Source organism: Phoenix dactylifera, chromosome 17 (genome assembly GCF_051530095.1).
Source record: "Phoenix dactylifera cultivar Ajwa chromosome 17, Ajwa_hap1_PhDact_Kaust_v1.1, whole genome shotgun sequence".
Taxonomy (NCBI): Eukaryota; Viridiplantae; Streptophyta; class Magnoliopsida; order Arecales; family Arecaceae; genus Phoenix; species Phoenix dactylifera.
Window position 1 is genome coordinate 17998669 of NC_143206.1, and position 26236 is coordinate 18024904.

Below are 26236 nucleotides of genomic sequence, written 5' to 3' on the forward strand. Positions count from 1 at the left end.
CGGTGGCCAGGGGAAAGGGCCCCAGGATGTCGATCCCCCATTGGGCAAACGGCCAGGGGGCGATGATGGAGGTCAGCAGAGCTGAAGGTCGGCGCTGGATATTGGCGTTTCGTTGGCACCGATCGCACTTGCGGACGAAATCTGTTGCGTCCTTCTGGAGTGTGGGCCAGTAGTATCCCTGCCGCAGGATCTTATGGGCCAAGGCTCGACCCCCCAGGTGATTTCCGCAGATCCCTTCATGGACCTCTCGGAGGGCGTAGTCCGCCTCGGAGGGGCGGAGGCATCTGAGAAGGGGAGAAGTAAATGATCGTCGATAGAGTTTATTCTCGTACAAGACATACCGGGGAGTCTGGCGCTTGATTCGGCGAGCCTCCGTCTCGTCACGAGGTAGAGTTCCGTCCTGAAGATAGCAGACGAGCCCGTCGATCCAGCTTGGCTCGGAGTCGACGCACATAGTGGGCTCGGGTTCCTCCGTGCTGGGGACCCGAAGATACTCGAGCGCTTTTCCCTTGGGAAGCTCGCTCATGCGGGAGGTGGCCAGTTTGGATAGCTGGTCTGCCCTGAGGTTTTCCGCTCTGGGAATATACTGAATATTGAAAGAATTCAGGGCAGATGTGAGTTCCCGCACCTTTTGGAGATACTTTTGCATGGATGGCTCTTTAGCTTCAAAATCTCCTTGGACCTGGTTCACCACCAGCTGGGAGTCGCTGAAGGCCGTCAGGTCTCTCACTTTTAGTTCTTTCGCCAGCTTGAGCCCGGCGATGAGAGCCTCATACTCGGCCTCATTGTTCGAGGCCGGAAACTCAAGGCACAGAGCTTGCTCGGCCACCACTCCATCTGGACTGGTGAGGATAAGTCCGGCCCCGCTGCCCCCCGGGGTCGAAGACCCATCCGAGTGCAGGACCCATGGCTGCTTCGGAGTCTCCTCCACGGACTCAGATGGCGGCTCGGGGTCGTCCGGAAGGGTGCACTCCACGATGAAGTCGGCGAGTATCTGAGCTTTGATAGCCGGCCTGGGCCGATATTCTAGGTCGAATTCCCCGAGCTCGACCGCCCATTTGGCGATCCTCCCCGCACGATCCGACCTCTGCAATATCTGCTTCATAGGCTGGTCGGTTAATATAGCTATCATGTGGGCTTGGAAGTAAGGCCTGAGTCTCCGAGCCGAGATGATGAGAGCGAAGATGGTCTTCTCAAGTTTAGAATATCGAGTCTCAGCATCCCTGAGAACCCGGCTGGTGTAATAGACCGGCTTTTGGAGCTTGTCTTCTTCCCGGACGAGGACCGAGCTTACTGCAGCTGGGGAGACGGCCAGATATAAGTAAAGAATTTCGCCCTTCTGGGGCTTGGTGAGCAGCGGGGGAGAGGCCAGAAGGCTCCGAAGCTCTTCAAAGGCTTGCTGGCATTCTTCTGTCCACCGGAAGTCTTTCGGCCGTTTGAGGCTCTTGAAGAAGGGGAGGCAACGCTCGGCTGATCGAGAAACAAACCTTCCCAGGGCGGCTACCCGCCCCGCGAGCCGCTGCACCTCCTTAACTGTCTTTGGAGGCGACATCTCTTGCAGTGCCCGGATTTTCTCCGGGTTGGCTTCAATTCCGCGTTGGGTCACTATGAAACCCAGGAACTTGCCCGAGGTGACCCCGAACGCGCACTTCGCCGGATTGAGTTTCATTTGGTATTTTCTGAGCTTGGCGAATGTCTCGTTGAGATCGGCTATGTGGTGTTCCGCCGCTTGGCTCTTTACCAGCATGTCGTCCACATAGACTTCCATGTTCCGGCCGATCTGGTCTTTAAAGATTTGGCTGATCAGTCTCTGATAGGTGGCCCCAGCGTTTTTCAGGCCAAAGGGCATCACCTTGTAGCAGTAGGTGCCCTTGTCGGTGATGAAGGCCGTCTTCTCCTCGTCTTCTGGCGCCATTCGGATTTGGTTGTATCCTGAAAAGGCGTCCATAAAAGTTAGCAGTTGGTGTCCTGAAGTGGAGTCGACGAGCTGGTCGATGCTCGGGAGAGGGAAGCTGTCTTTTGGGCAGGCCTTGTTCAGGTCGGTGTAGTCCACGCACATACGCCATTTTTCGTTGGCCTTCTTTACGAGGACTACGTTGGCGAGCCAATCCGGGTAGGAGACCTCTCGGATGAAGCCGGCTCCGAGGAGTTTGTCCACCTCCTCGGCCGCAGCTCGTTGTCGCTCAGGGGCGGAGCCTCTTTTCTTCTGCTTTACAGGCCTGCTGGTTGGCCTCACCTGGAGTCGGTGGACCATGACCTCGGGGTCAATTCCTGGCACGTCCGCGGGCGACCAGGCGAAGACGTCAGCGTTGTCCCGCAGGAAGCTGACGAGGCGATTCCTCTCATGGGCGCCGAGGCCGGAGCCAACCTGCACGGTTAGCTCGGGAAAATTTTCTTGTAGTGGAATTTGAATGAGGAGCTCATCGGGCTCTACTTGCTTCTTCCAGAGAGTGTCCCTCGCATCGAGGGTTTCTATGGGCAGTGAAGGGCCCATCGGGCGGTCTGGTGCCTCGGCTGGTTGCTTTACTGTGTGGGCCGCCATGTAGCATTGCTTGGCGACCAGTTGGTCTCCGCGGACCTCGCCCACTCCTTGGCCGGTGGGGAACCGCATGAGCAAATGGCGAGTTGAAACCACGGCTCGAAGGGCGTTTAACCCTGGGCGCCCAAGGATGGCGTTGTAGACCGAGGGCAGACGGACCACCAGGAAGTCCATCCTCACAGTGCTCTCCCGGGGGGCGAGGCCAACTGTGACAAGGAAGCTAGCCTCACCTTCAACCGGGACCGCATCTCCGGTAAACCCGACCAGCGGGGCATTGATTCTCCGGAGGTGTCCTTCTGTCAACCCCATTTTTTGGTAGGCATGGTAGTACAAAATGTTGGCTGAGCTTCCATTGTCAACTAGGATACGCTTTACATCAAACCTATTTACAATCATTGAGATGACCACAGCATCATCGTGAGGGGTCTCGACCCCTTCTAAGTCCTCGTCCGAGAACGAGATGACTTCATCAGTGCGTGGGCGCTTCGGGGGTGCTCCCTGGGCGGCTGTTCCTGCCGAGGTCCGCCCAATCATGTTGATGGTGCCGGCGATAGGCCTGTTGCCGCCAGGATTTTCGGTTGGTGCGACATTCTCCGCCGGCCTCCTTTCCTCATGTCGGTTCCTCACGAACCGGTTGAGTACTCCCCGTCTGATGAGCGCTTCTATCTCGTCCCGGAGTTGGAAGCAGTCCTCCGTGTCGTGCCCGCGATCTCGGTGGAAGCGGCAGTACTTCCTGGAATTTTGGGGAAATCCCGTGTCTCGCATAGGAGGCGGGGGTCGGAAGAAGTCCCGACCCTCAATTTCCATCAGGATCTCGGCCCGAGGAGCATTGACGGGCGTATAGTTCTCGTACCTCGCCTGGTACGTCCGGGGCCGTGGTGGAGACCTCGGACGAGGAGGTGTCTTCTGCTGAGGTCGCCCCTGCTGACGGGGCGGGCTCCTCAGTCTGGGGAGATTCTTCTCTCGGCGGGGAGACCGGCTCCTTTGTCGACCGCGCTCCTCGCGGCGCTTCTTCCGCTTCTTCGAGGTGGGCTCGATTGCCCCCCGCCTGGAGGCGACTGCCTCCTCGGCCTTGGCGTACTTCCGGGCTCGGGCCAGCATTTCGGTGAAGTCGGCCGGGAAGCTCTTCTCGATGGAGAAGAGGAATCGGTAGGAGCGGACCCCAGTCTTCAGAGCCGACATGGCTATCGACTGGTCTAGCTCGCGAACCTCCCATGTGGCGGCGGTAAAGCGGTCCAGGTACTCTTTGAGGGACTCCCCCTCCTTCTGCTTGATGTCTAGGAGGGAGTCTGATGTCCGTCGCTGGCGCCGGCTGGCAGCAAAGTTGGTGGCGAACTGCCTGCCGAGCTGCTCAAAAGAGGACACCGTGTTCGGCTTCAGACCAGAGAACCAAAGCCGAGCGGTCCCTCGGAGGGTTGCTGGGAAGGCCTTGCAGAGTATGGCCTCCGAGGACCCTTGTAGGGCCATGAGGGCCCGATAACTCTCCAAGTGGTCGAGGGGGTCGGTGATTCCGCTGTAGGGCTCCACCTGAGGCATTTTGAACCTCGCGGGAACTGGCTCGTCCTCGATCCGGCGGGAGAAGGGGGACTTGGTAGTGAACTCAAAGTCCCCTTCCTGTCTTGCCTTCTTGCTGTGGAGTGCCGCAATCTGGCGCTCCAGATGCTCGACTTTTCGGTCGAGCTCCCCCACCCGTGGGATTGTCGCTGTGGTTTGCGCCAGCTCACGGTGATCCGGGGCTGACTCCGCCTCAGAAAGTTGGGGTCTCCGGTCGAAACCTTCTCCCGGTAACTCTCTCCGGGGAGAAGCTCGTTCTCCATTGTTGGCTCTGGAGGAGCCATGCAAATTTTGGCTGGGGAGAACCGGGCCGTTGGGGAGACACTCCGGCGGGGCCTGGGCCTGCGGGGGAAGTGCCGGTAAAGCCTCCACGCGCCGCAGGCCCTGAACGGCGGCGGCCAGGGCCTGGACTTGCTGTACCAGGGCATTGAACTGTTCCGGCTGGACCTGAGGAGCTGGGTCAGCCGGAGTTGGAGAATTCTGGACGGAGTGTCCAGGACTTTGCGGGGGACGCCGGGAGACGTTAGAGGCTCCCTTACTTCTCAACTTCATGACTGCTACTCGGTCCCTTCCTCTAGCGCCAACTGTTGCTGGAAATTGGACCCGGGGGCAATCTTCGGTCGAGGAGAGGGAGCGACTGTTAGTCCTCACGGCGGGGCGGCGGTCTGTCGGCGGGCGGCGTCCTCCGTCCGGGGCGGTCGGAGAGAAGGAACAGCAGGTCCTCGCAGCGGGGCGGCGATCCGTTGGCTGGCGGCGTCCTCCGTCCGGTGCCTGCACACGAACCGGTGGCCGGGTTCTCCGGCGCCGGCCCTCCGACGCTCAAGTCAGGGAGGGGGCAAATAGTGGGGAGAAGGAGATAAACAGTGATTTTTGGGTGTATGAATGTTCCAATCCCCTCTTGAGAGGCCAAGGCTCCCTTTTATATGCGGGGGTCGGTTTACCTGTGATGTAACAGGGCGAGGCCGTAGTACGGCTTGGCATGTTGTTCAGGTCGGCGCTCGGTCAGGCGAATCATTGCACTGATGTCGGCGGCATGGCCGAGATCAGAGACTTATCATAGTCGACTAGACCCTGCTGGGTCAATTTGCCGTGGAGAGCTGGGGATCCGTAGATGTCAGGAGCCATGCGCATTTATTGTGGAGTAAGTCGGAGATCCGCATTTATTATGGAGTAAGCCGGAGATCCGCATTAATGGTGGAGTAAGCCGGAGATCCGCATTTATTGTTGAGTGTGCCGGAAGATTACAGCGGCCATGCGCAATAAATGCCGGAGGGGTGTTAGAGTACGGTCCTCGGACATCGGGGTTTCTCTTAGGTCGGAGGTTTCGGGGTCGGTCGTCTTGTGGCCGAGCGTTCCGAGGTCGGACGCTGACTTCGGCTGTCCGGGGTCGGAGGTTGTACGGCTTCATAGGGGCATTTATGTCATTTGGGGGGAAACTTTATTCCCCCCCACAACATCCAATCAAACTAACAGGTCCTTCGATAAGCTTATGGTTCATAGATGGGTGCCCAGGTGATCCGCCAACTTTGTAAACCACGGACGGGCCGCACGTGTAACTTTGGTCCCTGCCATCCATTAATAACGCGTGCTAAAACCCACGAAGGTAAAGACACCGCACACACATTGCATGTTGAGACACCAAACAACTGCACTGTGTTCACGTGATGAGCACGCTCCACCACAAACCCTGACTTCGAATATATCGTTTGAAATTCCCGCATACCAAGATCCAGCCATCCGGTCCCATTAAGTTCCGGTGCTCCTCCGGCACAGCATATAATAACCCTTTCCCCGTCCTTTCTGCTTTTTCTAACCCACGAGCCGGGTCCGTTCATTCCCCGGTGCCGGTCCAAGCACTAGATGAGTCCAAAAGGGAAGAGGAAAAGACGCCAAAGGGCGCTAAAAGCCTCAAGGAAAACTGAAAAGGCCTCGAATTACTCTGAATTCATTGCCTGGTCTTGTTTGCTTCTGGCCTTTAGCTTCCTCTTCCCACGGTTGGAAGCAGAAGCATCGGTAGAGTCCCTGAAGTACACCACTCGAAACGTCTGAAACTGAGATGCAAACCAGGGGGGGTAAAGAAGGGTCTTGGAACTGACAACAGCCAATGCAGGTAAGCAGCTAACACCTCAGAGTTTCAGTGTTTTGTTTTGGTGGCTATTGTCATGACACCAATGAGGGTGGTGTGGTGGTATTAGAGGAGGGGACATGATGGGGAAAGGAGGGGATGATGGGCTGAGGACTGTGGATTGCTTGAGGGGGAGGCTGCTGGCAGAGAGAGTGGCCTCCAAGGCTGCCAAGGAGCGAGCAGACAGCATGGCCAAAAAGGTAGCCATCATCATTCATTCTTAACTGGAATTTTATTCATATTTCTCTTTTTATAGTTTAGGTTCCCTCCTCTTTTTTCAGTGTTTGGATTCTTTCTATTGTTTTTGGACAGTTGGAAGAGCTAGAAAGAATACTTGCTGAGGAGATCAAGCGCAGGAACATGGCTGAAAAGAGGCTCAAGCATGCTTTGAAGAAGTTGGAATCCTTGAAAATTTTGGAACTCGCAGGCCAACTGGATCTCCCCATGAGTTTGCTGAGTTCTTCGTCCTCGCATTGCTTCTCGGATCATGGGAAAACGGAAGGTTGGGGGCCCGGTTCGCCGGCGGTGGATTCGGAGCGATGCGATTCGCAGGAGGAGGTGAAAGGGGCGCCGAGTCCTTTAGGTTCGGAGGATCTTCTCGGAGATGATGTCTCTGGTAGTTCGTTGGTTGATTCGCCTCATCATTATGATGGGAGCTGGAGTTCGGTTAGGACGGCACAATCTCGTAACAAAGGAGAGTCTCATGGGGATGAGAGCAGCAAAGGTGGCAGCCCCCAACACTGGACTGCGGATGCTGCAAGGTATGTTAATGCGCATTAGAGATTCCACCGAATTTTCTGATAGTTTTGATCATTAGAACGCTTTTTTTTTTTTTAATTAAAAAAACATGCTTCTTGGCATTGAACTACTTTACTTCAATCAGTAACACTGGATGATGACGACGACGACTGTAATTTCAGATATTTTCTCCTAGGAACCTAAAGTACTTTCCTGCTGATTGATTCTTTAGAAGTGTTATGAACCTATGGTCACGGATGACATGATTCTCAAATTGGACATACTTGAGGAGCTTTGAAAAGACCACGTTAACAAATAATTGCATGATACTTGAGGCAAGTTAGCTTGTCCTTACCAAAGTTATAAAGCTTTAAGGACTGTATACTAGCTGATTGTATCGGACATGATGGGGAACAGGTGATTGTTAGATATAGAACTGAAGCAAGAGTATTCAGGGTGGGAAAAAATACGGGAGTATTCAGAATATACCTATGAGTTCAGAAAAGGTAACATAAGGCTGAGAGTCGCTTAGTAGAAGCACCGGATCAGAATTAGAAATTGCCTTAGTGCTGCATTTTTGTTTGGTGGTGGAGTATGAAGGTTAATCTCCACCTCTATTTGACTTGATTGCATTTGATGACCATCTATCTGTTTAGGATTCTGCAGCTATTTTGATTTTATCATCTAAGGTCATGGTCTCTCCATCCTCTTCGCTCGCTAAATTGTATATGTTAAGTCACCTCCTCCTGTGAAAGCAAAATGCCAAATTTCCTTGATTAAAATAACTTCAGCATTTGCTGATCTGAAAAGTGCAAGTTGCAATGATTTATGAACCTAAGAAAGGAAATGCTTTGAATAACTAGATGCTCATCCAAGATTATGATCTGCGGTTGGTGATGCTATACTACAACTTTGAGCAAGAGTTCCAGGGAGACCATTCATTGGAATAGAAGAGTATTTGTAGTTTCCCTTGATTTGTTTGTAAGTTATAGCTATACTACAACTTACTAATAAAGCTATAGGTTATGAGTATCTGTTAAGCCACTAGTGCGAGCGCTATGCTATCCTTAGGCATTTAGGACCTGGAATGTGAGTTGTTACACTGCCTGGTATGCTAACATGTGGTGGATGCAAGGCAATGAGTTTGCCTGGCACACAGGTGGGACTACCTTGACAGTTGACACCTATGTGACTGTCTGTTACAAGTGAAGCTCTGTTTCCAAAATGGATAACAATCTAATAGAGTTTGATGGAAAAGAAAAAGTCAGCTAACCACAAGTATCAAAAGGATATAAGGAGGAGCGAAGAAGATCGGGAAAACCACAAGATTAAAGTGGAGCTGCCATCGAATGCAGCATTACTTGTCCAGCAAAGCATTTTTTATCTTGCTTTCTGCATAAAAACTCTTGAACTTTTCCAAAGTGCAGGAGGGCAGCTGACAGTAGTCCAATGTATACTAAGAAATATTCCTTTAGTTGTGCCTTAGTTGTTATCTAATTCCACAACTTACTCCTAGTATTCAGAAATATCCTTGAGTTGTTTCTTCTAATCATCATTTGGTCATTTCTCCTTCCACTTCTCACATATGATGAATGAAAGAATCCCTCTGTCATTACTAACTGATCTATATATAAACCATGAAGAGGCCATCCTGCAGTGGGGTCGCCCGTTTTATTCTGCATTTATAAACTGTGTACTTTTCGAGAAATCTCGAAGCTACTAGATTGTTGTCCAGCCTTTTTCCACTTGCAACTTGTAGCGATGATATTATCGTTTTGCCATGTATTGAGTATGCAAACAATAGTCTGATGAATGTAAATATGCTAACATATCATGTATCATATGCATTTAGTTGATGGTATTTGTCTTTATTCTGTAATGTCGCATTCCATATTTTATTCTTCACAACCTCAAAAAGCCTACAAGTATCATTAAGCTCACAGTTATTGGAGGAGAGAAGCAGCAGAACTTTCTTCCTCACTTATTTTCCTGAGAAATATATGATTAGCTGCATGGAAAAGGGAACCAACTGAGGGGGAAAAAATTCACATCTATGTTCGTGAAAATTTTCCAAATATGGGATCGTCAAAAGAGATATGACCAACAATATAGAAAGTTTGAACTAACTGAAAATATTTAACATTCATGGAAATTAACTATTTACAAGGGGCAAATCGAAACTATTGTGTCTTTTGAAGGGTACCTAAGAAAAGTATGCTTCATAACTGAAGAATCTAAGATCAACCTGTTGGATACAGAATTTGAACAAACCATACAGAACCTCAATAGTGCGATTGCAGTTTATAAAATAAGATTGAAACTAATGTGCAATGGCAGTTTATACAGAAAAGCAGTAAAAACACTTTCATCCCAAATGTATTAGGATCTGTCATGCTACGAATACATCCAAGAACAACCTCCAGAAAACCTGTGTTTATTCCTCTCGGAAAATGTTGCTTGTCCTGTACAAGGTCTCTATTTTTTTCAATCTTCTCAGCTACAACATTCAGCATAGGGATAAGTGCTTAGATAATGTATGACTGACTTCAAAATATGATCACCTGTAACTGGCTTTCCAAGTTGCATCATATTGAACGAGACACAATTTATCATCCTTTGCTCTTGTCAATTCGATTCAGATCACATGTTAATACATAATGTAATATTGTGAAAAGCAGATATAACTGAAGACCTACTACAACAATGTCAAACAAGAATCAGATTTCAATGACATTTGTTATGAATCAACTCCAAATTGCTGCCATATGATTTCTTATTATACAGGATACATGCCAGGCCCATAACATTGTGAAGAACTTATACATATCACATATACAACGTCTTCCCATGAAACAAGTCAATTGAATCATAAACATATATGACACCCACGCACGCATGCATCATGCACGGTGCTTGTCTTGTAGGGACCAGGTCAATGAGTTGGCTTTTGAAAAATAAGTATTTATTGTGCAATAGCCAACCCAAGCTGATGACACAATCAGGTTTATCTTTTATGGGTATGTCTATATCTATATTCGATAACCACTAAAACAATCTCGATGTATTAATTTAAATGAAGAAACCAGTTTTCAGTGAATATAAATTAGTATTATGGGTCTGTTAAGCAAGGTAAATTTACTTTCTTGGAGAGAGTATCAACCTGGAATAAATGAAACTTGTCTAAGCAAGTTAGAATGAGTGTAGAAAACCTTTTTTGAAAAAAGAAACTATGGCACTTCTTCTTTATACACATACAGGAATTGAGAATAATTCATGAATATTACCAAGATGCTGAATCCATAAACTTCAAACTTAAGGTTTATTACTTTCCCCATCTCTCTCTCTCTCTCTCTCTCTCTGTGATGTTGCTTATCATAAATTCAACACATTTTCATTTCTTGGACCAGGCAATCTCCTGTAGATGACAACAAGCTGGGCACTGTTGAGCATCAGGTTGAAGAGGTAGACAATGCACTGGCTCTAGTTTCAGGAAGCATGCAGCCCAACCTGGAGGGCTGCAAACCAGTGGACAGCAATAATGTTCAAAGTGTTCTTCTTGCCCTAAGACATGTCAAAGAGCAATTGCAATACTCCATGGGGAGAACTGGTGTCTTCTCTTCCCAAGAGCTGTATGGCCGGTGAGGATATTATAAGGGCCTTTTCAATTCCACCGATCTATTACATTTTCAGTAGGTATTGCGGAAAAGTAAATGGAAGGCCAGCTGAAGCAGTTTCTCGTAGGGTTTTTGTCTTGGATAGTTGATATCATATACTACTAATAATGCATCAATATTCAAGACTCATCCTCTCTGAAAGTGGTGGTTTTCCGATGCATAAAAATGGCAGAAGGTTTGATTAAAAGCATTATAATCTGCAATTGCTCAGCAGATGTCATTCGTTGTTCTCTTTTTTCCGTGTCCTTCACAATGAGCCAGTTTCACATATTGCTGCTCATTTTGGTTGAAAGGAGATGTTCGAAAATAGCTATTGAAAATCACAAAATACTAAGATTTTAACAATTATCACGATAACATATTCTCTATTATTTATATTTTTGCCGCATGTATGCATACTTATATAACACCACATTAGCCTCTTAAACTGCCATAATAGCCATTATTTCAAAGCTTGCCCTAAATAGGTTCAAATATTCTTTTATACTTGTGGAAGAAATGACCGAGTCTACCATTTAAAGAACTCTCCCTCTAGAATCTCGATAGTCTTTTATCTACAGAAGAGAATCATTTCTCCATCGACAAGGTAGATTCCCGTGGATCTAAAAGTCCGACTTTTTCCTTCTGTTGTCTAGAAGTTCCAGACCAATATCTAGAAGGATATGTGCGCCCATAGAAATTATGCTCATGGCGCACCTCTTTTATCAAGTTGATCCTCTTTCGTGGCTGCGCTAGACTTAGTGAGGCCCACATCCTGCTAATTCGAGTCAAGTCTAACTAGGCCCATATATATGTAAGGCCCCTCCAGTGTGTCAGAATAGCTGCCCCTAGCCTTGAGGGAGACAAAAAGAGAACATGGAGAGGAGAACTAGGCCCATATATAAGTAAGGCCCCTCCAGTGTGTCCGAATAGCCGCCTATTGAGGGAGACAAAAAGAGAACATGGAGAGGAGAGCAAAACTAGGACAATGCCATGGTGATCAGCTGGATCCAGAAGGCCGTGCAGTAGTGGAGGAGACATCCCCGAGATATTTGGACGATGGTGAAAGATAAAGTGGTCTTTCAAGCTAAATATATATTTAGAGTGGCTTTTTATATAGCCTGTCACTTTGAAGGATATGAGCTAATTTTATGGCGTATGAAATGCTCGTTTTAATAAAAATAATAATAATAAAACCGCAAAACTAGGCTACAAAAGTGGGCTGTTGGTTGCCCACCTCGCCACCCCCTCGGTCAAACCTCCAGCGTTCTTTTCAGACCATACCCACCACCCCACAAAACCATGACTTTTTTTTAAAAAAAATAATAAAAAAATAAAAATTAAAGGAAAGCAAAAGAAACGTAACGACAAAATGTAGTAGTTATTCCTGCACCTCCTTTTTTTTTTTTTTTTTTTTTTTTTGCTAAAGATTCCGGCACCTCCCTTTGCACCGAAGTTCAAACCAAAGAAACCATCTCTCAAAAATTGGAAGAGAAGAAAGAGAGGAAAAGAACAAATTAAACACCCTCGTTTCCTTCTCGAACCCATCTCTCCCTCTCATTCATTCTCTCCCGATTCCAGTAGATCTCGTCGCTCCGCTGGAGATTGGGTCGGAGACCAAGAGAAAGCTGGAAGCCAGATACGGCCTGGTGGCGGCCGATGCGATCGCCGGGTGGTTTGGATGAGGGGATGGTCAGATCCTTTACGCTGATGAAGATTGTTAGCCCTTGTTGGAAGCTGTCGCCGGAGAGCCGAGGCGACGACAGCTCCGGCCGCTTCGGCGCCGGCCGCGCCGATGGGCTCCTGTGGTACAAGGACCTCGGGCGCCACGCCGGCGGGGAGTTCTCCATGGCGGTGGTGCAGGCCAATAACTTGCTGGAGGACGGCAGTCAGATCGAGTCGGGGCCGCTGAGCTTGTACGAATCGAGCCCGCCGCACGGGACGTTCGTAGGGGTCTATGACGGGCACGGCGGACCCGAAACCTCGAAATACATCACCAACAATCTATTTTGGAACCTAAAAAGTATGCCCTTTTTGGCTATAATTCGATGAACCTCTTCCATGGCTGTCGTGTATTTTATATCGGATATTGGTTCGACAAGTTTCTTCTACGAGGATATAGAAATTGCAAAGATCTATAGTGGAATTTGCTCTTATTTACCAGAAAAATAACCAATCGGATCTTTTTTTTCATGGTCTGGCTTGTCGGATTGGTGAGAGTTTAGGTATCCGTCACAAATTCGCAGAATTCCTGTGCAAAATGTGATTTTACAGATACGTGAACTGATATTTGAATTTGTTATATTTGCGTGTATCCATGATGGCCAGACCTTTCTGTTATCTCTTATGCAATTAGCTTGTAATTATGATTTCATTCTTGCATGAGATACTGCATCGATTCTCTTAATACTTTAGATGTGGATCGCCGATCATATCCTGTCACATGATTGGTTCAACTTCAATTCTTTTTCGGATTCTTTTAATTATTTGTATTACTATGATCTGAATGCTATTCTTTTTGTAGCCAGTGCTTTTCATAACTATAGAGCGTATATGCTGTGCAGAGTATGCATTGGAACAGAAAGGCATGTCGGTAGATGTAATACGAAAAGCTTTTTCCGCTACAGAAGAAGGCTTTATCTCTCTTGTAAGAAAGCAATGGCTCACTAAGCCCCAGCTTGCGTCCGTTGGTTCCTGCTGTTTGATCGGTGTTATATGTGGTGGGGTGCTTTATGTCGCGAATCTTGGAGATTCTCGAGCAGTGTTAGGGAGATTGGAGAGTGATATTAGAGAGGTGAAAGCTGTGCAGCTGTCAACAGAGCACAATGCGAGCTTTGAATCTATCAGGGAGGAATTGCGTTCAATGCATCCAGATGATTCACAGATTGTGGTTTTAAAGCATAAGGTCTGGCGTGTGAAGGGCCTTATTCAGGTAATTCTTTTTGGCTAATTGTGCAGCTTAACACTGTACTGCAATATATTCATGCCTTTCTGTTGCTCTATCCTTGTTATTCTTATTTCTTTACCCACAAAAAAGATAGGAGGACAGATCTAGTGGACAGTATCTGGTATACTACACAGTCAGTTACACATGCTTATAATATTCTTTTATTATCTAAATAGCAAATGCTATCATGTCTAGTATTAGAAAAAAAACAAACAAAGAAACAAAGAAACAGAGAGCTGTGCAGCACAGAAAAGAGAAGAACTAAGCCTCTTACCTTATTATGTCATAAGCATTTTTCCTGATAAACAAGTGAAAATAAGGTTTTAAACCTAAATATTTACTTAAGAAAGTAGAATTATTTCCACGATGACATAGGGATGTACTTTAATTTAATATAATATCCAATGGACTGGGTGCTATGTGACTATCATTTCAGATGATTCATGAAAAATATATTGAGAATAAGAAATCAGGAATTTGCAAAAGAATGTACGCATGGGGGATGGGGCTGCTCATATGGGAGACATACAAATAGAAACCAGATGCTGATATGGCTGGAATACTCTGGCTGAAATTAAATCGTAATAGTTGTTCTTTTTCTCTCTGTTATACTTAAAATACTGTAAAAACAATCTTGTTTCTCCATTATTTCCTTGCTAATATAGCTTTAGGATTTATAAGAGTGCTAGTTGGCCTTGCTCCAATTATTTTTTGTTGAAATTTATGCTATACTAGCTTTGGCATATCCCAGTACCACTCTGATACTGCCATTGGTATGGCCATTGTGGGAAGATTCTAGTTTGAACATTATCTGTGCAAAAATCAAATACAGGCCATCTAAATTGAAGATCCACATGAATAATATTGATGTACAATATTTAGAGTGCCTGAAACAGAAAATATCATATGGCAGTTGTTGTAAGCCCACTCTGACAGGGAAGTACTTGTCTCTTGGCAAGTTCTCCAAACACTTGCTGCTGCCCCACCATACATGTCTTTAGCAATTTCAGCTTAACATATATGAACATCTTCTTCCTAAATGCCTAATATAATTACCTCTCTTGGTATTTTATCATCCTAGTAGATAAAACTTATCTATAGATAGGTTCTTTCCTTTGTATCGAGATCGTTACATCAATTGCTGAATGAAGATGATGGCACCAACCATCTTGGACCTTCCTGCTGTAGAACAGAATAGCTTTCACTGGAATGATTCCCCACACCTTTTAGCGTGCCTAAAAATCTTGTATCATTGCTCTAGATCTTCTTACTACTTTTAATTAATCCTATATATTTTAAATTCAAATGTTATAATTATTGAAAATTTTACATTGGCCATGGTCGATCATCATTGTTTTATTAGGTCTGTGACATAAACTCTGACATGCAAGCACCACTCTCCAAATCTGGCACTTACATTGAGTGACTTTAGGTCCTTTGTTAGAAAATATGTGAGTATCCAGAGGATAACTACTCAGCATAATTTAACAAGTATTGCCATCAGTTGGGTTGATTGACTAATTAGGCTTGGTGGTAATCTGATAAAGGAAAGGTCTTGTAAAAGCATCCACATCTACATAATGTCCGCACAGTATCCATTTGTAAGAAATTTTCATAAATTTGGCTACCAAACATGTCATAAATTGGACTGATGGTTACATTGTTATATCTTTATTTCTTCCTGAGATTGGTGGAGTCTTATGAAATATGTTACAACACGTTCAGTGGGAACCAGGACGCCCCCCTCCCATAGGAATTAAGACCATGCTGAAATGTACATGTTGCTTGAAACTTGCACACATATTTTCAATTTTGTGACCACGTACATCTAGCATTCTAGCATTTTTTATGAATTATATGTTGTATCAACGAACCACCCTGTTCCATGTATCTGTCGCCATTTGGACTCATCATGTCACATGGTGTATGCTGAACATTAACATCTTGTAGGTCTAGCCATTTCTGTACCTTCATCAAAAAAATTTAGCAGTTTGTGGTAGAACTGCAGACCCTGGAACTCACATCCTGAATGTATTCTGTCTCTAACGTGCAACATGGTCTGCTAAAAATATTCTTCGTATAATTATTCATGGTGTCTGCAGTTTCTTCCATCTGTTACTTTATTCAACACCCCAAAAAAGATTGGTGTGTAGATAATATTAGACCGCAAATATGTTTTAATTATTTGTTTTCTTTCTAAATCATTTTCTGCAGGTTTCAAGATCTATTGGGGATGCTTATTTGAAGGATGCAGAGTTCAACCGTGAGCCTCTGCTATCAAGGTTCCGGTTGCCTGAGCCCTTTTGTAAATCAATCCTCAGTGCTGAGCCAACAATAGTGACGCATAAACTCTGTCCAAAAGATCAGTTTTTAATATTTGCATCAGATGGTTTATGGGAACACTTGAGCAATCAAGAAGCGGTTGAAATGGTTCACAACTCACCTCGTAGTGTAAGATGTCTTTTGTGTTCCCGGTTCTCTCATTTGCGTTATACCTTTATGCTTCTTGTACATAAGGCGTTTCCATTTATCAAGCCATTGCTTGAAGTACTCATATAGGATGAACGGTTGTTTAAGAAATACCCTAACTACTTACATGCGTCACTGCTAGATCTTAAAACTTAAAAGGCATTATCTGCTTCTATTTTCTTTTTCTTGCCAATATGAAATTTATTTAGTTGATTGGGTAGATTTATAGATGTCGAACAGTGAGATGTGGAGGTGTTTTAATTATAAGACTGATTGTAGTCATAAGATGGATACTAGGTGCAAGGGTTTGGTTGATCCTAGTAGCATTTTTAATTCATTACAACTACAGAATTTACTTGTTAATAGTTGGCAAGCGCTAACATGTTATTCACATTCAACATTTATTGTTCGAAATTTACAAACTCCATGCTTGATATTCTGCTCTGTTCCATTATATTAATTAGTGTCTGACAGGATATCACTGAACTATCCATAACTGTGCAGGGAATCGCAAGGAAACTTATAAAAGCTGCTATGCAAGAGGCTGCAAAAAAAAGAGAATTGAGATACTCAGACCTGAAAAAGATTGATCGTGGGATCAGAAGACATTTTCATGATGATATCACTGTAATAGTTATATTTCTGGACCATACTCAGATAAGTAAGAACTTCTATCATGGCCCTGTACTTTCCCTAAGGGGAGGTGGGAATCCAGTTCCAGTTTAAGCGTATCCTGCAATCATGAGTTCTAGATGCTTCGTCTGAAATCTATCCCCATGCATGAAGCTGAATATTTGCTTATATCTACTAGCTTGGAATCAGATATTCTTTCTTCAGGCTATACCAGAGACAGCTGGTGATTAAGATGAGAATTTAAGCATTATAGGAAGAAAATTTATTACACTTAAAGTCTGCCTGAAAATTCGTATTTTTGAACTGGAAATAGATGCAGTTAGCAGTCGCACCTTATGGTGGAGGCCTGGGTTCAGTTCTTACAAACTGACTGAAAATGGTGGCCTCTTGATGCAGGTATCAAGGATTAACTGGTCAGTAAATGGATTTCCTGCTATTAACAATTGTCCTTGTACTCTAAGAGTGCAGCTGCAGGAAATCATGACTGGCAACCCATCTCTTGTTGCTCTTTGATTTTGCAGCGTGGCTGTGTTCAGCTTGCGATATCTATACTCATGGGGAATGTTAGTTTGGAGGTGAGACCAAGAATCTGGATGCAGTTGTTTTGATGAGTTTCATTTTAAAGCTTGTAACTTCCTTAGTACTCTTAAAGACTATAATGGTATCATTTACAATTTTTTTTATTATTACTCTTATTCTCTTCTGGTGCAATGTAATTTCTGCAAGAACTTTGTAAAGAAATTCCCAATTTTGAGATAAGCCGAAGAAACACCAGCTACCCGCATTTTCTTCTAAATTGTTCTGCTTGTAACCCACTTTCAGGAACAAGTAACCAAAGTAAGCTTGTTTATGTACTTATAAACTTAGCTCTTTACAGCTTAAAATTGTTTGCTTCCTTCTCTTTTCCTTTCTTTTTACTTTTCTGAGAAATATGGTCGAAATGCGGCCTTTGGATTGGAACCTGGGAGTCTTGAACCCGCCCCCGCACACGTGCCGAGCAGTGACAATCCCAATTTGAATACGGTGAAACCACACAGAGAAGTGTTGAGATATAACTAATACAGTTCAAGGCCATCCTTTTTGTGATAAGGAGGCTTTGCTCATCCATATTGGCAGCCCGGCCAAATGTGAAACTTACGAATGTCTCGAGTTTCACCATCAATGATTATCGATGCGAATCTACTTGACGTCGCCTGTCCTCAGTGTATCCAGTTGGGTTAAAATCTGCCATGGCGGGCATTAATGTCAGGGTATCTGTTATGTATCATGATATTGGGTTCAGAACTCAGAACCGGTGTCCCAACTCCATTCTATTAATAGTCACTTAGCGGCATTTCAAAGTTGCTCCAGGGAACGCAGTTTGGCTCAGCTTGGTTTCATTCATGGGCAGTTTGGTTTCGATTAAAGGTTTCAATTCCACCTGAAATATCTCATTAAAGAGAAATTTGAAGAGGATTTTCCCCAGTGGTGGTTCCACATCACTTTCAGCAATGTGGTCTTTTACGAGCTTCATGCTTCCAAGGATCCCTTGTTGATCATCTTTCAACGTAATGAGATACATTAACAGCAAACAACCTGACAAAACCTCTTTAAGACCGAAAAAAAAATAACCAAATCAACAGAATCCGAGTGTTGCTGGATCCCATTTTCAGCGGGGGTATGCAACTAATTATCTATTCCATCATGAAGCATGAGGACACAAGGGCATCAATTGTTACACAAGCCCATTGGTTCAGAACAGAAATCCGGTAAAAACATGTCCAAAGAGCTATCATCAGAGAACCACCCACCACAAGCCAAAATAAGCTTCTAATTGTCCACCGGAACAAGACATTAATTCAATACTTCAGTGGAATAAGAAAGATGTTAAAACAACCATCTCTGAAATTAGAGTTAATTTAAGAACAACCGTGCAGCCATGTCGACCAGCAGCCCTTTATAATCCTAAGAACAATCAATACACATGCAACGGCACCAGGGGATAAAATCTCCATTTGTCATTACACTTTCTGCAATGGGTATCTCCATATGCTACACCGTGCAAAAACAGCAATTAGGAGAAGAGGAAGGCAACAAAGCGTACAAAAAACATAAAGGCCTTCCAAACATGAGATTCATATGACCAAAAAGGATGGAGTCAGAAAATAAAGGTGATATTGTAACTATGAATCGGTGTAGGTGTGGCGGGGGTGCCACATTGTCTTACCACAAAGAGTCCTTACTCCTCTGGCCTCTCATCTGGTGTTAGCTACAGAAGCCATCTTCTGGTTTAAATCACAACAGGAAAAAGGAGAAAAAGAGGGTCAGAACCCAAACAAGACTATTGTTGTATCTCCTCAATAATCCCCAATGATAAAGACCTACCAGCTCAGAGTTGGCCTTGCCATGGGCTTGAGAGGTGCCGGATGTTTGCGAAAATCTGAAAATAAAATAATGGAAAAGAATCAATGAAGTGTTAGTGCGAGAATGGCAGTTAAATTTGTCACATCATCATACAATGAGAAGATGAATGCAAAAAGACAAAATGGTCACTCACCTGATTGCTCTTGCCTGTCTTTTTTCTTCTTCTGTAGTCCCAGTTTTGGAGTCTGGAGCAAATCTTTCTAACCGAGCCTTCTTCTTTGCTTCCTCATCAACTGGGGCGTGTACTTTAAGCCCAAATCTGAGAAATAACATTAAAAAAAGAAAGCCTCAAAGCAAATCTAGAATGCTATCAAAGATCTGACAATAAGCATAAGTATGCAGTCAAAACATGCTAGATGCTGCTGTAAGAATGTGCAAGATGGTACTTCTCCACTCGGGCTTTTCTTTTCTGCTCTTCCAGTTGTCCGGCATTCTGTATTCCATGCAAGGTAGACCCAGTTCCAAACCTGCCAACAATATGGGCTCACTCAAAACAATAACAATACAAGGTTTTGAAAAAAAGGGGGGATTTAGACTTTGGCATTGAATTGGAAGTTATTTAGAGCTTGATGAACAAGCCAGAAGAACTATGAGCACCACAAAGATATCTAAAGGATGATACACTAACAAGTGCATATTTACAGCATGGTTGAAAACATAAAAAGCGAACAGAAGCACGGAAGTGTCGTCCACTAAGTGAACTTGAAAAAACTTTAAATAACTACATACTAGTTAAAAACCAGGAGTTACCTAGAAATGTTGCAGTTAACAGCGGCCCACTTCTCCCTCTTCCAAACTCATGGTGAATCAATAACGAAATCACTACAGATATTTGGTTTCTCAGTTACTAAGCAGGACAACTGACGAAACACTTGTTTTAACTAAACCTGGAGAAAGGTTTGGCTGCATCTTTAGTCATAAGATGCAGGGGCCAACCAGGGAAGCCAGCTGGCAAACTGGTATCACTATTCGTCCAGTACCTTTCTATTGATCAAACACCTGCATAATCTGCAACGACAACTCAAGCTGAAACATTTCAAAACTAGCATGAGTCTGAAACAAAAATGTTGGAGCACTTTCTTTTAGCTATAATCTTGTGCATCCTCCAAAGGATGACACAAAGCACTATGCTCAAGAACGAATTATGAAAAATGTTCAGTGGTTACCCTTTTTCACACCTTAGTTCCAAATACTCACATGACAACCCCAATGATTCTTCATGCACATGCTGACCCCCAGTTGATTAAAACCTCGCTCCAGATAGCATAAAGCAAAGTCATTGTGCCATCACATTTGCACCTTTCCCTATAGCACCTTTCCCTTCAAGACGCACTTCCAAATACCACCATTGCTGTCTACATGCTGCTATTGACACTTAGGAGATGATTCTTCTCATGTCATTGAAGTTCATTTATAAACTCCCCTCCTTAGTTTCATATGCCACTCAATTTAGAAAGTAAAGTATTTCTGTATCAAAACTGTTTATGCATCTTTTGACTTTGCATAGAACATCAAAAGTTTGTTTGTGAAAGAGAATAAGAAAATTTGCACGACACCTCTAAATCCCCAAACTCTTCTTGTTATTCAGTTATGACACCAACATCTACAAATTTCCTTGCCATCGGTGCTGGTTAAGCTAACTAGGCATGTGAAGCAAATAATTTCTATACTGAGGCATAGGTAACCTAATAAATCCAAACCAAATCAGTTTCTTCATGTGGATAGAGGTGTAGAGCAGCACTCCTCTTTCTCCTCTCTGCTTTTCCCTCCATTTTCACACTCTCCTCTCCTATTTCAGCCAGTGGTTGATATAATATAATTGTTCTCAAAGCCTAGATGACCAAAGTATAGCTGCATGCAGGTGGTACAGTTCATCCATTATTTTCCCCCACCCATTCACCTTCTCCTTTTGTTCTTTGTCCCTTGCTTATCCCGTACCTCAATTGATCCTTATTAATACTTGAAGTCAAGCATTACAATTCCCAATTGGAGCTCATTGAATCATAGCCACAATTGAGGCAAGTCGAGCACAACCCAGGTAGCAACCTCTCTTTTCATGCATAGCAATCCAATAACTTCTTGTGGCAAGAACAGATTCTAGTGTCTAGCCATACTGTATAACTCCTCTCACTGCCTTGAACCACTGGCTTCTAATTGGCAAACATGATACACATTCCTAGAAGATCTAGCTGCCTTGCTAAACCAATAGAAATATATAAAGGTCTTTGTAGTTAGATTTCCTTGCTAGAGCATGACAGGCCTTCTCTGGACTAGCCTTACCATCATCCATCATCTTCTAGCTAATACAGTCAGCAATATTGATGTTTGATCTACATCTATCCTCTAGAAAGAGCTTTTAAAACGATTCTGTTATAATGCAATGATAGTTTCTGCCTATACTGAACTTAAGTAGCAGGAAACATTTATCTAGGGTGCTGCACCCACTTCTCAATCTCACAGAAAACTACCATGAATCCACCCACACCAGCTCTAGCTTAAGGAAACTACTGTTGAATTTAGATTTTGTCCAAACCCATCGAAGATTAATTTCAACTAAAATATCAATCAACAGAAGCAAATGCACAGATCATATAAAGATTAAGACTGCTTATTACTTACTACAACAATGATTACTGGATGGTGCCTAAACATAAACATTGTAGCACAACAATTATACAAACTAAGCAATAGTCATCAAATAGTACAAAAAATACTTATGATGACTACTGCAGTAGCTAGCCACCGTAAAAAGATATTAAAGGACAAGATAGTTCAATTACCATGAGATTACTCATCATTTATCTTCATCCATATTCAGGTACAAGTCCCTTTTCCAGCCATACAAACACCAAGTTCGCTTATTAGGTAGGAAAATAAGCAACCACATCCCTGGATCTTAATCATTTTATAAAATGCAGTATAATTGGCTTTTAGGCATATTAAAATATTTTTTCTTTTTTAGTAACATTGACTTCGTGCTCATGAAATAAAACTGTCCAAACTCAACTACATATATTAACACCGAAAGCCAAATCATTATGACCTAGCATCAAATAATTTAAAAATAACTGATTTTATGGTCTAGGGTCTTTTATGTCATGAGTGGTGATGGAAAACTTGCTTAAATTCAAAAAAAAGGGCAACCTTTAAAAGGAGAATTCAACAACCAGATTCAAACAAAGACAATCAACAATTAGAGGATGGGAAAACATATTTGACAGTCATAATTCACAGACCGCTCATTCATTTACGTCTCACATGGTCATTTATGATTTCCTTAGAAATAACCATCCCCCAGATGGCAGGTTTGCCCTCAATCTATTACTTTTAAATATTCAACAACATCCAAATATCTACCTGACGATATCACCAATACCGTCAATGATGTCCAAAAATTCTAAGCACAAAGCATAATCACCCAAAAATTTTGCTAACTTTTGCCTAAAGATGTATAGCCATAGAATTACGTATCTATATTCTCACCATTAATCAAATCTATTCTTTGGCTGAATCATCGAACCCTGACAGGTATTTCCATTATAAGATTCATCATCATGGGGCTCTTTCAACACTCCAAAACCTGTTTTCACTTTTCCCTACCAGCCAAACTGCCTGACATGCTGATACAGTTAAGATCACTTCTTAATTCAAGCAATCTCCAGGTTTCAGCTTGACAAGCATGATTATCAGGACCTTTCATCTCTTAGTAGTAAAAATCCCCTTGTTTCCTTGATATGTATCTTTCAGATGAAAAAATAATATTTTTCTTTAAATATGTGTAATCTCCACCAAGCCTACTAAAACACCACTGCTCCCATTCTCTTAGGTAGAAGGCTCACAGAAAACTTACCCCAAGACACCATTATTGATTGCTACAACTTGAGATTTGACAAATCCAATGGTCTGCAAATTGAATTTCCCAGACCAAACACATATGAGAAATGCGCACATCACCTCGAATATTTTCCTTTATGCGTTTGTATCTCCTTTCAATCCAGCTGCATTATAATCTTTAATCGAGACGACTATACCTATGCTTCTAATTCCTAATATGCTCAAGGCTGCAAACTGAGACGAATCATATCAAGCCCAAAGCCTTCTGATCCATACTTCAATTGCCAATGTCCCCCAAACCACTCATACCAGTAAATTTGATGGGTAATCGGTTCATCTTAGACCCATTGTGCTATAAAACCAAACGTTTCCTAATCTTACGGCAATAATACAGCATCAGATTCCCCCCTTTCCTTAACATACAAGACGCAGCATCCAAGCAGGACACGATGTTTCCTAGAATTCTTGATATGCACTCGATGTCCAACTATCCTGATTCCCAGAAAAAGAAGGACCCAAGAGATCAGATAAACGGCACATAACATAATACCGGAAATCATGGAATGCATTTCAAGGGGGTTTCCGTTCCATTAAAGGCGGAGGTTGAGGATGAGATTGAAGAACAGAACAAACCCTAGAATTCTCGCATATCGACGAAATACATATAAAAGATAGGGGAAAAAGAACTAAAAAAAAAAATATTACGTCTTGACTTCAATTCTACTGCATCAGGAACCTACCGCTCGGCTCGAGAGTTGCGCTTCTCCTCCTCGGTCAGCAGCACGGGCATCCCGAAACGCTCCGCTCGACGGAGCTTCTTCTGGAGATCGGTGGCGGCGCCGGCCGCCGCAGCAACTGCCGTCGCCGAGGAGGGCCCCACCGAGGTGGTCCCAGAGGCCTGGATCTTGGGCCCCTTTTGCTCTACCCCTTCCCCTCCTCCCTCCTTGCGCTGCTCCCCGGCGTTCCCATGGTCGGCGGGCTGCTCCGCGAGGGAGGTCGAGGTATGGGGAGGAGTAGGGTCTTCGAGGGGCTTGTTGGAGGACGCTACCACCGCCGGAGCAGGAGGAGGCGTATCTAGGGGTTTCTTGCCGGTTTTTTTCTGGGGCTCCTTGCCCTCGGGTATCTGAGGCTCCATGGAGAGAGAGAGAGAGAGAGAGAGTAGTGAAGAGCGGCGGGTTGGTTTTCGGGGTTTCAGAAAGGAGAGCTTTCTTTTTCCCTCTCGTCAGGATCCGGTTATGGATCCAAAATTTTCCGCATGCCCTGAAAAGGCCTGGCCTCTCCCTCCCTCTGAAGTCTGAATAAGAATAATATAGTGACATATATTACACTCAGCCCAACCTCTAATTTGATGATCCTAGCCTCTCTCCCATGTATCTGAAATTGATTATAGATTGGGCCTAGGCATAAAAAATATCAAATTTTAAATAGGCTTGATGCGAAGCCCTACTAAAAATTCATATAATTTAGACCCAAGGTCTAGCCCACGATCAACTCAACTTATATCCATTCATATTCATCCTCGCTTCTCTATACCATTTAATTTGTGGAGTTTTCTAGAACCCAATCTTACCCATCCATCCGATCCTTTCCTATATATAATTAGTTCTAGTCTAAACCCAAGCACAAGTTAGGAAGACAAAAGAAAACTAATTTGATGATCCTAGCCTCTCTTTCCTTCAACCAATTATATTCATTGATATTCATCCTCAATTGCTTCACTATATCTCTTGATCAATCGAGTTTTCTAGAACCCCAATCTCATCCATCCATCATAACCTTCTCTGTTTATAAATATTCCTCATCTAAACCCAAAACATAGAGAAAAATTCAAAAAATAAAGGAAACCTATTGAGAAAAAAAAAAGCCGAACAACCAGCCTTGCTTCTTCTTCTTTCCCTTCTTATTCTTTTCTCCTCTAATTTGGACCCTCTCAAATCTTTTTTAACTGGTTTCTTCTCTCGACTTTTAAGTTGAGAGAAATTTTTCCCACGTCCTCTTATTTTTAGTCTTCTGTCCTCGAATCTAAATTTATTGAACCCTTTGCTAGTTAGCTTTCCTTAATTAAGTTTTAAGAGGAGAAAGCTTTCCAATGGCTTAACCCAGCAATCCCCTCTCTTATTATTTGCCCCCATTTATATACTTGTTGCTGTATATTTCATTACTTTTTTTTTGTAGTCTTCAAATCTTAGACTAAAATTTGAAACATTTATTAATATTCTATTCAATGAAGCAAACACTAAATCTCATCATGTTTTTTTTTTTTGGATAAATGCATCACAAAGACATTAGTCTCAAATCTTTTTTTGGACAAATATATCCTAAAATAGTTCCATGATATCAATTTTGCACTAGGAAAATATTTTTGCCGATTCCGCACTTCAAGACTACTGTTGCTTTTTTCCTCGTTCTTGACCTTCTCGCTATTTCTCTCTAGTAACCCTGGTTGTCAGGCGGTTGATCAGGGCCCTCGTCAACTTTATCCTAGTAATCATAGGAGCATGAGGAGAGCACAATCGCCTGCTCCATGATCTATGGTGATCTACCGGTAACCTTTATATTTGTTACCTAATCAAAATTATTTATACCGAAAATTGGCTTTGCAAGTAATGAGATCTATGATATCATCCTTATTGATGGTTGGATTTGGCTGGCCTTGTCTTGGTTCGAGATTGATCCTACTTCTTCATATTTATACAATTACATTGATTTTGAACTTCTAACTCATTACATTTCAGTACAAAAATTCAGCGTAGAACATCAACACAAGTAAAATCTTAGCTCAAGTAGATCCAATGTTATAACGAGCCCCATCGAGAATAAGCATGGGAAGAACCAAAACATTCACACTATCCGGAGTTTAATTTAAGAATTGATCATTGTTCTACTGTTTGTACACATACTAGAGCTGTTTGAGCTGCCGTTGTATAAAAAAATAAATAAATATTGGTCATTAATGGCCCTAGATTTCCTTAGGTACATGCATCATAAAATTTATGCAATATAAGCAATATTTTTAAAATAAAAAAGTCGACAGCGTTGTTGCATTTGCAATCGCCTCAACGTGGGCTTTATTATATTACGAGATTCAGGACTGGGCCTGAGCGACGTGGGCTACCATTTAATGGGTTCCAGATTTGGGAACAGACTTTGGAATACAGAAAAAGGAATACTCTAAATATTCCTTTTTACCCGGGTCTCTCGGGTGAGAGCCGTGTATCCTAACCAAGTAGATTACAATGCAAGCCATCTTTTATTCTATTAAGGATAGACAATTGAGAGAGCGTAGATCCACGGCAATAGAGACGAGGAGTACCTCAGCAGTAGCTCTAAAGATTGACCTC

The 26236-nt window shown here is 43.6% G+C and overlaps 3 protein-coding genes across 5 annotated transcripts; 2 read left to right on the forward strand and 1 right to left on the reverse strand.

Moving 5' to 3' along the window:
* The first annotated feature begins 6043 nt into the window (after positions 1–6043).
* LOC103706633 (uncharacterized) lies at positions 6044–10739 on the forward strand. Its single transcript, XM_039133054.3, has 4 exons — positions 6044–6203; positions 6289–6418; positions 6531–6979; positions 10364–10739. The coding sequence occupies exons 2-4, from the start codon at positions 6299–6301 to the stop codon at positions 10596–10598; spliced, it is 804 nt and encodes a 267-aa protein (XP_038988982.3). The 5' UTR covers positions 6044–6203; positions 6289–6298; the 3' UTR covers positions 10599–10739.
* Positions 10740–12006: 1267 nt separating this feature from the next.
* LOC103706632 (putative protein phosphatase 2C 38) lies at positions 12007–17454 on the forward strand. 2 transcript variants are annotated; one of them, XR_001879420.5, is made up of 5 exons: positions 12007–12632; positions 13174–13541; positions 15771–16007; positions 16530–17071; positions 17180–17454. XR_001879420.5 is itself a non-coding variant. In XM_017842656.4 (4 exons), exons 1-4 carry the CDS (start codon positions 12269–12271, stop codon positions 16749–16751), a joined length of 1191 nt encoding a protein of 396 aa, XP_017698145.1. In that variant the 5' UTR covers positions 12032–12268; the 3' UTR covers positions 16752–17454. The 2 variants fall into 2 exon arrangements, 1 of the variants encoding a protein (XP_017698145.1); XM_017842656.4 differs by having other exon boundaries at positions 12032–12632; positions 16530–17454.
* Positions 17455–18471: 1017 nt separating this feature from the next.
* Positions 18472–24216, reverse strand: LOC103706631 (uncharacterized). Of its 2 annotated transcripts, none has more exons than XM_008790789.6 (6): positions 23636–24216; positions 19448–19528; positions 19195–19320; positions 19023–19077; positions 18865–18919; positions 18472–18689 (listed from the first exon to the last, which is right to left on the reverse strand). In XM_008790789.6, exons 1-5 carry the CDS (start codon positions 24028–24030, stop codon positions 18893–18895), a joined length of 684 nt encoding a protein of 227 aa, XP_008789011.1. In that variant the 5' UTR covers positions 24031–24216; the 3' UTR covers positions 18472–18689; positions 18865–18892. The 2 variants fall into 2 exon arrangements, with proteins under 2 accessions (XP_008789011.1, XP_008789010.1); XM_008790788.6 differs by having other exon boundaries at positions 18865–18922.
* Positions 24217–26236: the final 2020 nt, after the last annotated feature.

Bases quoted from the DNA above. Each gene is read 5' to 3' on its own strand.
- LOC103706633 (XM_039133054.3), top strand. From the start codon at position 6,299: ATGATGGGGAAAGGAGGGGATGATGGGCTGAGGACTGTGGATTGCTTG. The intron at 6,419-6,530 runs GTAGCCATCATC...GTTTTTGGACAG, and splicing joins CAGACAGCATGGCCAAAAAG to TTGGAAGAGCTAGAAAGAAT. The intron at 6,980-10,363 runs GTATGTTAATGC...TTCTTGGACCAG, and splicing joins TGGACTGCGGATGCTGCAAG to GCAATCTCCTGTAGATGACA.
- LOC103706632 (XM_017842656.4), top strand. From the start codon at position 12,269: ATGCGATCGCCGGGTGGTTTGGATGAGGGGATGGTCAGATCCTTTACG. The intron at 13,542-15,770 runs GTAATTCTTTTT...CATTTTCTGCAG, and splicing joins GTGTGAAGGGCCTTATTCAG to GTTTCAAGATCTATTGGGGA. The intron at 16,008-16,529 runs GTAAGATGTCTT...ATAACTGTGCAG, and splicing joins TTCACAACTCACCTCGTAGT to GGAATCGCAAGGAAACTTAT.
- LOC103706631 (XM_008790788.6), bottom strand. From the start codon at position 24,030: ATGGAGCCTCAGATACCCGAGGGCAAGGAGCCCCAGAAAAAAACCGGC. The intron at 19,078-19,194 runs GTGAGTGACCAT...TTTTATTTTCAG, and splicing joins AGACAGGCAAGAGCAATCAG to ATTTTCGCAAACATCCGGCA. The intron at 18,923-19,022 runs GTAGGTCTTTAT...GATTTAAACCAG, and splicing joins GCAAGGCCAACTCTGAGCTG to AAGATGGCTTCTGTAGCTAA.